Below are 13,854 nucleotides of genomic sequence, written 5' to 3'. Positions count from 1 at the left end.
AGTATAGGTGCCACGTGAACCATCACCAGAGTCTGTTAGTAACATACATCATTAGTATAGGTGCCACATGACCCATCACCAGAGTCTGTAAGTAACATACATCATTAGTATAGGTGCCACATGACCCATCACCAGAGTCTGTTAGTAACATACATCATTAGTATAGGTGCCACGTGAACCATCACCAGAGTCTGTTAGTTACGTACATCATTAGTATAGGTGCCACGTGAACCATCACCAGAGTTTGTTAGTAACGTACATCATTAGTAGATGCCCCATGAACCACCACCAGAGTCATTTAGTAACGTACATCACTAGTAGATGCCACGTGAACCATCACCAGAGTTTGTTAGTAACGTACATCATTAGTATAGGTGCCACGTGAACCATCACCAGAGTTTGTTAGTAACGTTCATCATTAGTAGATGCCTCATGAACACTAGAAGTGTCTGTTTGTGACACTACGTTTGCAAACGTCACGCATGTGTATCGATCTATACTTCTAGTAACGTCTGTTTGTAGTCACGCGTGGCACATCGTTTTTGCATGGAGACACGCGTGACACCACGTTTGCATGAAGACACGAAGTACATCACGTTTGCAAACGTCACGCATGTGTATCGATCTATACTTCTAGAAACGTCTGTTTGTAGTCACGCGTGGCACCTCGTTTTGCATGGAGACACGCGTGACACCACGTTTGCATGGAGACACGAAGTACATCACGTTTGCATGAAGACACGCGTGACAGTACGCATGTAAACATACACGAATGCCAACTCCTCGGCATGTATGAGCGAGTGGCAACGTCATATTCATATTTATAAACGTCTGTTTGAAGACACGCGTGGCACCACGTTTACATGGAGACACGAAGTACATCACGTTTGCAAACGTCACGCATGTGTATCGATCTATACTTCTAGAAACGTCTGTTTGTAGTCACGCGTGGCACCTCGTTTTGCATGGAGACACGCGTGACACCACGTTTGCATGGAGACACGAAGTACATCACGTTTGCATGAAGACACGCGTGACAGTACGCATGTAAACATACACGAATGCCAACTCCTCGGCATGTATGAGCGAGTGGCAACGTCATATTCATATTTATAAACGTCTGTTTGAAGACACGCGTGGCACCACGTTTACATGGAGAGACGTAGTACATCACGTTTGCTTGGAGACACGAAGTAGATCTACACCATGTGTGTTTGAAGACACGAAGTACACCACGTCTGTTTGAAGACACGCGTGACAGTACGCATGTAGGCATACACGAGTGCCTACTCCTCGGTATCAATAATAATCATATTGATAAACGTCTGTTTGTAGTCACGCGTGGCACCACGTTTGCATGGAGACACGAAATACATCAAGTAGGCATTCCTACACCACGTCCATTTCTGTGCATGTCGATACACCTTCAGAATTCAGGGGATTGCCTAAAAGTCGGGCCAAGAAAAGTCGGGCCGGGCCGGGCCAGCGGGTAATACTAAAAATGGATTGCAGAATAATAAAACGAAACGTGCATATCTAGGCAGATCTCAAATATCCAGAAACGGATAGTTTTGCTCATTTAATTGAGTTTGAATCAAAATGTATCTTCAGCAATGTAATAAACTGATGATTATAGCTACATACCGAGAGTTCATACCGAAAAGTCAGTGTCTTGACTGTGTCTTTACTTTGATGAGAAGGTTTCTCACCGACCTTAGCGTGCAGGGGTGTAATGTCCTGGGCAAGAATTCGACATGACAGTGTTTTGACTACTCTTCTTTCATTAATTAACGTGTTTGGCATACCTAATTAACCTTTACTAATTCATGTAAAACCAACACAGGATGTTTTCTGCAAGTGGATATTCGCGAATGTCATAGGACTGACACGACACGTGTTAATAACTGTCAAAGCGCTTCTAAAATTACAACACATACTTTACATCTATAGACTAATTATAATATCATATCTGCCTATATAACACTTTAGTGTCTCATATTGCAGTAGCAAACACGGTGCTCAAAAGTGAAGCCCTTTTCCCTCTAAATTCTCTCTATCAGAAGTGTTTTGCTTGTGTTGGGTCCGACATGGCCCGGGCGGTCAAAATCAACTTTAAACACACAGACGTATCTTCAAATGTGTTTACATCTATAGATTAGTGTTATATCTACCTAAATACCACTTTATAATGTCACGGTACATCGTATTTAAAGAAAACAAGGGGCTCAAAGTGAAGCATTTTTACTGTATTTTCTTAAGAAAATCTATGTCAGAAGTGTTCGGTCCGACTTGGCCGGGCTGTCAAAATCATCTTAAACCTCACAGATGTATCATGAAATGGATTCACATCTATAGATTAGTATTATGTCTACCTATATACCACTTTATAGTGTCTCAGATCGCTGTTATTAAAGAAAACAAGGTGCTCAAAGTGAAGCCCTTTTCCCTTTACATTCTCAACATAGTCTCTATCAGAAGTGTTTTGCTTGTGTTGGGTCCGACTTGGCCCGGGCGGTCAAAATCAACTTTAAACACACAGACGTATCTTCAAATGTGTTTACATCTATAGATTAGTGTTATATCTACCTATATACCACTTTATAATGTCACGGTACATCGCATTTAAAGAAAACAAGGGGCTCAAAGTGAAGCCCTTTTCTCTCTACATTCTCAACATAGTCTCTATTAGAAATGTTTTGCTTGTGTTGGGTCCGACTTGGCCCGGGCGGTCAAAATCATTTTTAAACACACAGGCGTATCTTCAAATGTGTTTACATCTATAGATTAGTATTAGATCTACCTAAATACCACTTTATAATGTCACGGTACATCGTATTAAAAGAAAACAAGGGGCTCAAAGTGAAGCATTTCTACTGTATTTTCTTAAGAAAATCTCTGTCAGAAGTGTTCGGTCCGACTTGGCCCGGGCTGTCTAAATCATCTTAAACCTCACAGATGTATCATGAAATGGATTCACATCTATAGATTAGTATATGTCTACCTATATACCACTTTATAGTGTCTCAGATCGCTGTAATTAAAGAAAACAAGGTGCTCAAAGTGAAGCCCTTTTCCCTTTACATTCTCAACATAGTCTCTATCAGAAGTGTTTTGCTTGTGTTGGGTCCGACTTGGCCCGGGCGGTCAAAATCAACTTTAAACACACAGACGTATCTTCAAATGTGTTTACACCTTTTGATTAGTGTTATATCTACCTATATACCACTTTATAAAGTCACGGTACATCGTGTTTAAAGAAAACAAGGGGCTCAAAGTGAAGCATTTTTACTGTATTTTCTTAAGAAAATCTATGTCAGAAGTGTTCGGTCCGACTTGGCCCGGGCTGTCAAAATCAACTTTAAACACACAGATCTATCTTCAAATGTGTTTACCTCTATAGATTAGTGTTATATCTACCTATATACCACTTTATAATGTCCCAGTTTATCGCATTTAAAGAAAACCATGAGTTCAAAGTGAAGCCCTTTTTCCTCCACATTCTCAACATGACAAGTATTATATCTACCTATATAACACTTAATAATGTCGCACGATAACTCAAAGAAAACTGGTCTGTTAAAGTCGAGCACTTTCACTGTATCTTCTCAAGAAAATTTCACCAAATGTGTTGGAGTATACTCTTTAAAGTGAAGCCCTTTTTTCATGGTATGTGTCTGGTCGGAAAATCCCTTGCTTTTACCTAATCCGTCGTGGTTTTTTTCAAGGATCATACTCACAGGGTAACACTTGGAGAAGGTAAGGTGAGACACTTTGCATTTCAGGATAAACCTCTCCCTCAACCCTGCTTAATGCTTCTATTATCTATGAGTGTGTTTAGGAAAACAGGATTATCTGAGACAGTTGTAATCTGCCATAGTACAACCAATTCTTCTAAATTTGGGGATATGAGAGTGCAACAATCATAGAACGTGTTCACTTAAAATTTTGCAAATTTATCTTAAGATTAAAGCAATCCACGCCTGACTACATGGTTTACGGTGAGCTTGGAAGGTATCCTCTAGAAATTCAAATAAAAGTCAGAATGATTGCATTTGGGGGAAAGATCATATTAAATTCTGAAAAAACTGTCCAGTAAAATGTATCGACTTCTTTTTCATATTAATTCCACAAATAATATACATTTTGGATGGTTAACAACAGTAAGAGATATTTTGTATAAGGTTGGTTTGAATTGGATTTGGAACACCCAGTCCTTCCCCAGTTTAACTTGGTTAAAGGCAAATACTAAAGCCATATTGTTAGATAACTTTTATCAAAAATGGAATGAATCTGCGACTTTATCCTCCAAGGGTAAATACTACATAATGTTCAAAGATAAGCCTCGCCTTGAGGAATATTTATTATCATTACCATACAACTTAGCGAAGTGGATAGTCAAATTTAGAACAGCTAATCACAGATTACCAATTGAAAAGGGAAGATGGTTCAATGTTAATAAAGATCACAGATTCTGTACATTATGCAACAGTTATATTGGAGACGAATTCCACTTTCTTCTACAATGTCCATCACTTCATGAATTAAGAAATATATATCTCCCGAGTTATTATTGTAAGTATCCCACTATTGAAAAATTTAACCAGCTTATGGTTTGCTCCTACAAACCTCTTGTTATAAAGCTGGCGAAATACTTAAAGGATGGTTTACAACTTTTTAAGTAATATTTCAATTACTGTATATACTATGTTTGTAATTACGTTATGTTTATGCACACTGATACACGTCTGTAAATATAAATATGTATATTGTATGCTCTATATCACAATACGTTATTCATGAGTAATAAACTTCTGTTCTGTTCTGTTCTGCCATACCGCGAGAATACGTGCTGCATCTCCGAGCAGCTCGTTCTGTGAAAACACACTTCTCCTGAACCTGAAATGGACCACTCAGTATTATTGTCGTGATGGTTAAAAGACGTCATAAATTAAAGTTCTCTATATATCTAGCAACTTTTTTTATATAAGCAGCCCCCAAAGCCCCCTCTTGGGTTGCACACACCACTTTCGCACCTTTCGGAAACATTAAATGGCCTGGCCGGGCCCGTGTGCGAAATACGCATCAGTCGGAAAGCGCACGTTAAATCTAAGTAAATCTAGTAAGTAAGTAAGTAACTTTGTTTTACAGTCGTGATGTTTAAGATTATTAACCACCCGGGACAAGTCGATCCGACAGGTTGAATGATACGCAGGACGCCAAAGGAGGTAAGCGCAAGTACGGTACAGAAACTGAAGTAAGTTGGGCTCTCTTAGTTTTCTGTATGCTTACACATCATCACGTCATACTGGATTTAATTTAGTTTCTTATTCTAATACTGCTAATCTGTGTCAGTGGCCAGTGAAAATGTCACAAGGGAAAATTCCAATATATACAAAATATACAATTTGTATATATGGTATATCCAAAAATATACAATTTTGTATATATGGTATATCCAAAAATATACAATTTTGTATATATGGATAGATTTTACCACTGTTTACTCAGTTCCTTTTTACTGGATTCTCACAATACAGTCAAGTCTCGTTAATCCGACACTCGTTAATCCGACACTCGGCTTTATCCGACACAAATGATGGGAACCGATTGATTCAGTGCTATTTAGTCCCGTTAATCCGACAGTCTCGCACTCCGACTCCGACACACCTAAACCGTATGTGGTTGATATTGAAAATATTACTGATAATACCGGACAGTATTATTGCATGTGACAAATATACTTTAAAACTATGTTCATTATGACAACTATATTTGGAGTGTTATGAAATAATTGGCATTTATTCATGTTGACAGCATTTTACATAATAAAGAAATAGAAGATTTCAGCAGACTTTTGTAAGTGTTAGATATATAATACGTCCGCCTACTGTTTACAAATAAGATTATCTATACATGCAAGTAGTTCAGAGTAGTTTTAAACAGTGACGGTAAAATAAATTTATCGTGAATAGCGGCAAATATGAATATATACAATTTAATATATATGTTTCTGTTATGTCATGGTATGTTGATTCTGAATCTAAAATATTGCTTGATATTGTTTGCCAAACAGTTGTATGCACTGTCCATCGTGATACTTCTACTTAAGTAAATAAAAAAGGATGTTTGTTTAGACATGCGTTCATTGTAAACAACGCCGTGTTTTCGTTTGCTGGTTAGCTTTTACAGGTCAAAAGCAAAGTTAATCGCATTACTTTCGTGACGCATTTTAGGCCTGTCATACAGTTCCTGAAACAAATATATCCAATACAGCCGATGCAAGTCAATCATATTTGGCAAGACTAGATTACTGCAGTTATATATTTTATCAATATAATCAAACAATTGTTTTTATTTTTGTAAAATATGTTCATTTCAGAAACTAGATGTTAGTCTAGCCAGCGGTCTAAACTCGCATTAATTTGGTTACACGTTTCATGATTTACAGTATTCGTGAAGAATATGTAACAATTAGCCACAATTAGAACCTTTGGTAGGAGTAGAGGGAATGATAAGCATAGACTTGCTAAGTATTTTATGATATTCATGATAGCTCAAAAGAAACTTTGATTTATGTTTGTAGTACACCCCAAAAAGAGGGATAACACAAGTGATATATTAAGATGACATACAACTTATACATACTTACGTGTATAAACTACTATCAAACAGTGAGGATAACATGTGTTTGCATAAAGGTGAGCATATCCTGCACCACCGGTGGAACAAACACACGCAAAGGCAAGTTAGTTGTTAAACCCGAAAAACACGGAAACGATTAGCACAAGTCAAAACAGATAATTTCATCGGACATAACTCCATTTGCTACTTCGAATTCTGTGGTAGTCACCAATCAACCCATTTATACTTCCAAAAATAGCTTTAACCCTTTTAAAGCTTTTGAGAAATTCAACAGTATGGGTTTGGTCTGACAAAGCAAGAAGCACAAATGGGGCATGTTTCGGCCAAAGATTATAGAATTCTTGCAAGTCGAAGGGTCCAACAGGAGTTATTTCTGCGACATGCTATTTCAAAACCCAAAATTCAGAGGGATATATATGAAAAGAAAAATTGAAATAATACAAATATAAATTCCTTCCAGGTGAAGGCTATCACTTGAAATCAAATTAACAAAGCAGATTTTAGTCAATGACACATCTCTTGGAGTAGAAGTTCATCTCTGTCACCATGCTATGGTATTTCTGGAAAGAAAAGTTAACTTACAAAGTTGTAATATACGTGAAAGGCTTAATGTTGCTGATTAAGCGCAAAGATATAAACTCTAACTGACTGCTCAGTAATATTCATGTAATATTAGTAATATTCAAATAAGTGTACTTGTTCTAGGTGTGTCTGACGTGGATACATATATCTAAGCGTATAGAAGAAACGTCAACAAACTTGTAACTATGTATAAAATAATAAATAAGCCATGTCCTTCATATGTAACTGATCTTATACCACCAGCTGTGTCACAGAAGGTCAGTTATAATCTCAGAAACCGCCATGATTTTGTAGTTCCATTTGCACGGACATCTACGTTTAAAAGGTCTTATATTATAGATACATTAGGCCAATGGAATAATCTATCATCAGGAATCAGGGATAGTCCGTCAATGTCTTATTTTAAAGCTGTCGCATCTGAGCAGCCTACATCACCACCTATGCACTATAATTGCGGTGAGAGATCTACAAACATATTGCACACTAGATTGAGACACAATTGTAGCACACTAAATTCCAACCTGTTTCTTGTTAATTATCTGACACTATTTCCTGTAAATGCGGAGCTCCTTGTGCAAATACATTCCATTTCTTCTTCCAATGTACCTTATATGATGATATTAGGGAGACATTACTGACAGCTATCGATAATCTTGGAGGACAAAACACTCTAAATAGTTTTCTTATTTGTGATCCAAACTTAGATGTTTTCCTGAATACAAAAATATTCTTGTCTGTACACAAATTTATAGAAACGACTAACAGATTCAGTAGCTAGCATATTATTGTTTCCAAACTGTTAATCATTAATATTGTTAAATCTATATACAACACTAACATGTATAATATTAGCATATGTATGAGATCATGTATGCACAATCCCTTTGTCTTTTTGGACAATACAATATGTTTAATAATTGTTTTGTGTACAGATACGACGGCGAGGTTGGGGCAACCTGACACACATAAGTTATTCATGTGTGAAAAATGTTGTCGAGGCATCTGTAAACGGCTAAAGAAATGCAAATGTAGCCTAGTTTAGACTATGCACTTGCTTTGTGTACAGATGTGACGGCGAGGTAAGGGCAACCTGATACACATGAGCATTAATAACCATGTTTACCTGTACTTGTAGTTGACGGATACGAACGAACTAGCACTTGTTTGGCAGATAGGTTTTGTTAAGATTTGTTATCTTGTTCTCTCTCTACCCTCTACTTCCTTAATCACAATTTAAATCCTAAATAGACTTTCGGGCCTAACACTGTGGCAATTTTAGACCCTCTCTTTCTGTATTTACTTGAGCTCATTTCCCCTAAGGTTAACACATCTCATAAGACTAAGTCATCAATGATGTCAAAGCTGTCTGACATGTTTCTTATGAACAGTTTATGGAGCTAAATAATGTCCAAGTGACTTAAGCACAAAAATACGCAAACACTTCTGACATAGAATTTCTTTAGAAAATACAGTGAAAATGCTTCACTTTGAACCCTTGTTTTTTTTAAATACGATAAATTGTGACATAATAAAGTGGTATATAGGTAGATATAGCACTAATCTATAGATGTTAACACATTTGAAGATACATCTGTGTGTTTAAAGTTGATTTTGATCGCCCGGGCCAAGTCGGGCCCAACACAAGACAAACACTTCTGATAGAGACTATGTTGAGAATGTAGAGGGAAAAGGGCTTCACTTTGAGCCCCTTGTTTTCTTTAAGTACAGCGTTCTGAGACACTATAAAGTGGTATTTAGGTAGATATAATACTAATCTAAAGATATGAATCCATTTGATGATACATCTGTGAGGTTTAAGTTGATTTTGACAGCCCGGGCCAAGTCGGACCGAACACTTCTGACAGAAAATACAGTAAAAATGCTTCACTTTGAGCACCTTGTTTTCTTTAAGTACAGTGATCTGAGACACTATAAAGTGGTATTTAGGTAGATATTATACTAGTTTATATATGTGAATCCATTTGATGATACATATGTGAGTTTAAAGTTGATTTTGACAGCCCTGGCCAAGTCGGACCGAACACTTGTGTGACTGTTGAGAGTATAGGGAGAAGAGGTCTACTTTAACCAACGTGTCTGCTTTAAATACGACGATCAGTGACATTATAAAGTGGTATTTACTTATATATAAAACGTTCCTATAAATTGTATACACTATGCTCACAGATGGAAATTTGTATCATGATAGCTAGAAGTATTTGATACGTTTCAAATCTTACTTCTTTTAACGATTGCTCTTTTACATGTTACCAAGATGAGCGACGCTTACACACTGCTCCACTTTCTGGTTTTCAAACGTTTCACTCCGAATTACTTATTTATGGTGCACTTTTTTGTTTGGTGATTGTTCATTAATGTCATGTGTGTATGTTGCATCAATTATATGTAGGTATGATCGCCGATAATGAAGTAATTAGCCAGTAACACTTTGGCCCGTCTTGGCCCGGCCCGACTTTTAGGCAATGCCAGAATTCAGGCGTCCGTTCCACAACATGATCGTAGCGCTAAGGTGATCGCCACTCACCTACTTTAACTGAGACGAACGACTGTCATTGCGCTACCACAACTTGGTCACATAGTTTGCATGCATTCCGCCGTCGTATGGTAGGAGTGCCGCGTAGGGCAACAAATACATATTTGTTATGCTTACCCTTTTCGCGAGCACCATGTGATACAGTCATATCATTTTCACCGCTATTTTGCCTTTTAAGCCCAAATCTGTGTCTGTGGACGTGGTTATTATCTGGCGCTCACGTTATTCAAAAACATCATGTGTGTACTGCATAAGCCACAGTCTTAACCGCAACTATTATAAATTCTATTTACGACTCGAGTGGAATATAGACAAACATGCCATACCTGTAATCCATGAATCGGCAGAGAGATGAGGGGAGGAGATTTATCCACTGGGTAGAGAAAAGTTCCTTTTCTACTTTCTGTCTGGACCTCTGAATTCTCTACCACGGACATGTCAGGTGATGACACACTGTCCTCCATGTTCTGTGGTAAAGTGATATCTGTCCTATCCAGCTCAGGTTTCGTTTCTTTGACTAAAGCTCTGGTTTGAATGACTGTTGAAGCTGTATTGAATGAGATCACCAAACTGCCCTGTCATTGTGTTTACAGGCGTAACGAATAAATTATTATGAGCTGACTGAGCTGTTATTGATGGAAGAGGGAGACATGAGGCAGACAACAAGAAATATAAACAGAAAGCCGCTTTGGATTAAATTGGACGCAGTGTGCATGGGGGCGAGGATTTGAAAGGGCAACAAAACACTGGCTAGGCGAAAACATTGTCGACCGACACATTGTCGACCCTTTGTGTGCACCACAAAGGGGGCGGCGGCATATAATAGGTATATTTGCGTCAATCCACACACTTGTTATCGTGCTGTGCACACATTATATATATAATTTCAATGAATTATATATTGTTCATGCACCAATGCTGGATAGTACTGGCACTGCAATACGTTACTAAACTCCATTCCAATCCTTCGTATACAGCATTTAACACCGGTTTTAATCCTCCTTATCAGACTATGTATTCTAAAAAGCCTAGCTCATTTCCTCCATTTGGTATCCGTATCCAACAACACATTACAGATGATGATCTAAATATTTCTTCCATTTTAAACTGCCTGAAGATCCACCGTGGCAGTCAATACAGCCTGACGGCAATTTGGAATAAACGAAATTGAAAAGGGCAGACACTAACTCCTTATCATATCAACAAGACTTCCTAGAAAATAAACATCAATACATACAAACATCAATACATACTAGCATATACGACGATTGACCCCAAAATAGTGATATGGTGTCAGCTGCACCTGTTACACATGATGGTACTCTATCATTACAATCAACTGATGGAAGTTTCATTTCACATATGTTGGACATTTTGTATCAGCAAATGTGGAATAGGCAAGTATTCCACACAACCCTTGACTGATTCAAATGCCCTTACTGGATTAAGTCGTCAGGGTGAGAGTTGTGATCCGAAGGTGTCACATAGGACATTTTACTCATTCTTTTTTATTGAAAGGGAAGGATCATGCTCAATGTATTCCTTGTCATAGGCCTTTGTCATAATCCTATGACTATCAAGCACCTTTTGTTGGAATGTGTGGATTTTGCACTAATTCGTCAACGTTTTTATACTTTTCAAACTATTTTTGAACTTTCAATGCAGTTTCTAACCACTTACGTTTAGCATATTTGAAAGAAATTAAACTGTACGATTAAATGTAGATCTTCTGTTTTAAAGGTCAGTTTTCACTGTTTTCTGTGAGAATGGACTGAAGTTTTAGTGATCTTCGTCATCATTTTTATGATTTTGGTTTTGAAGCTGCAAATAGCTTGAAAATAAAGCAACAATTATGTGTACAAGTATTGTTCCCCTGAGAGGATATGTAAGACCACTTCATTAAGAGTACCTTTATTACTACCACAGTTTTAAAACGTAGTATATTGTCTTTTTTATTGATGGCTAAATTGTGTATCATCCAGCAGCTGAAGGGATGGTGTCATTCGTGCTGGGGAACCTTGCAAGTAGTAGAAAGCCCTAGTGTGCTGGCCTAACTTCGGTTGCTGGTGATCAGCAGCACGTTTTTTATAATGTCTTGTTATATACAGCGATATCTTCATATGGTAACCTACTAGATTTATAGACCGCCTCCATGGTCCGACCGTGGACCGGAGAGCGGAAGGTCCGGGGTTCGATACCGGGCGCATCATACCAAAAGACATTAAAAGATGGTACTTGTTGTTACCCTGTCTGGTGCTCCGTATTAAGGGGCTAAAACAAGGACTAGTCAGTATACTGTGTCTGAGTGGGGTATTCATGTTAAACTGCGGCATGGTATCTCAGTGTGCTATAAATCGGCATCAGTCCGGACTAGTACAAGCAGCCACACACACACAGACACACACACACACAGACACAGACACACACACACACACACACACACACACACACACACACACACACACACACACACACACACACACACACACACACACACACACACACACACACACACAGACGTTATAACGTTATAAGGTTAATGAAGTCATAAGAGCAAAGGGTATAAGCAGATGTGAAATCAAAGAAACGTGGACCCAATATTTCAAATGTTAGAAACAAATGATAATCTTGTGTTAGTAGCGGTAATATGAGCATATAACATCTATTCAAATACATGCCCTTGATATCTGGAATGATACATAACTTTCTTAAGCCAGAAAACATTTGAAAATTCACTAATTTACAAATGTTTCCCCACCTATGTAAATGTTCATATTTCAAACCCTAGTACACTTATATGTATCTATGTCTGCAACAGGTGTTCGACTTATTAACCTAGCTAACTCATGGTTTGATAATCGGTGGCTGGACAGGGCGTGTCAGCTTAATGTGGGAGGAAAGCCCGAAGTGATGCAGGTCTCAGACGTTTTACCACTTCGGTGAAACCCATTAGCACGGGTATGGTGCTGACAAACCTAGAAACATAATCGGGGCGAACTGGGATTCGAACCCACAATCATAGGTTCCTGGCATGTCCAAGGGACGCAACTCTGCACAGCGAATCGCGGCGTCTGAGACGACTGGGCCACCCGTGCCCCCTCTTTAAAAAGTCACACTGTTAACTTGTGTATAAAAACAACTCCTTTCAGAGGTAACGTGCTTCTGGTTCTTTCCTTCAAAGTAAGACACTGCGTAATGAGATATAAAATTGAACACACTTTAGAAACATATCATTACTCTTTACATTAATCAATATGGCTATTACACACTATCTGCGAAAAAAATAATAATTTCTCTAACAGCTTAGGCCTAGTTTATATCCCCAGAGTCCTAAACATGTAATAGCATCGTCTAAAGTATCGTGTATCTGGTTGTCTGAGCACACGTATCCAGTACATTGATAGTTTACGTAAACTTGGTGCCTTCCGCATTCTGCTAAAATTGCCTTATTTGGTGACCGGTAGCCGACGCCAAGAGCACATTTACAAAAATTTGCATGAATTTCTCACTACTGTGGCGACATAAGGATCTCCAAAGTTCTGAGCTGTACGTCAGTATTTGCTGTATTTTACCATCAGATATCCTAAACAGCGATTCAACAGGTATATATTTCTAAATTTACTAATAAACTGCTTAGCTGAATACATTGCTTTATCTGCTTGCCTTGAAAGTACTTCACATGCTTTTGTAAATAGATTTCGACATGAATTTGTTAAGCCAAGATATTTGTAGTTTTTTTATACTACTTCTAGTCTTTCTGGACCAAAGAACCATTTCTCATGTTTAGATACTCTTACCATACATATTATTCAAAACTTCAGAACAGAAACAGTCGCAATCGAACATGTGCAAATGCTGTGAACTGTTTCAAGATTTACATTGAGGTACTGGCAAACTCTGAGCTGCTCTTAATATTGTTGATTAACATGTGAAACAACGGACACTATACATGTTATGTGAACTTAAGAATACAATCTGTAAAATTCTGGTAAACTACCATATAACATACAATTAAAATTGTCTTCCCTGCTTGGGTCGGTTTGGGCGGCAGCCTAGACATCCATAGAATAGACACC

General features: G+C 38.0%; 1 protein-coding gene across 1 annotated transcript in view; it reads right to left on the bottom strand.

Annotated features, from left to right (window-relative positions):
- The window catches only part of LOC124117269 (solute carrier family 23 member 2-like), a 45,767-nt gene extending 35,431 nt beyond the window's left edge, over nt 1–10,336 (bottom strand). Inside the window, exon 1 of the mRNA XM_046479074.2 lies at nt 10,105–10,336. Coding sequence (XP_046335030.2) covers nt 10,105–10,242 — 138 coding nt within the window. The 5' untranslated portion in view covers nt 10,243–10,336. The remainder of the gene's footprint in view (nt 1–10,104) is intronic.
- Between the last annotated feature and the right edge of the window lie 3,518 nt (nt 10,337–13,854).

Source organism: Haliotis rufescens, unplaced genomic scaffold (genome assembly GCF_023055435.1).
Source record: "Haliotis rufescens isolate VD_foot unplaced genomic scaffold, xgHalRufe1.0.p SCAF_12, whole genome shotgun sequence".
In the NCBI taxonomy this organism is placed as follows: Eukaryota; Metazoa; Mollusca; class Gastropoda; order Lepetellida; family Haliotidae; genus Haliotis; species Haliotis rufescens.
Note: the sequence above shows the minus strand (reverse complement) of the source record. Positions and strands in the feature narration are given on the sequence as shown.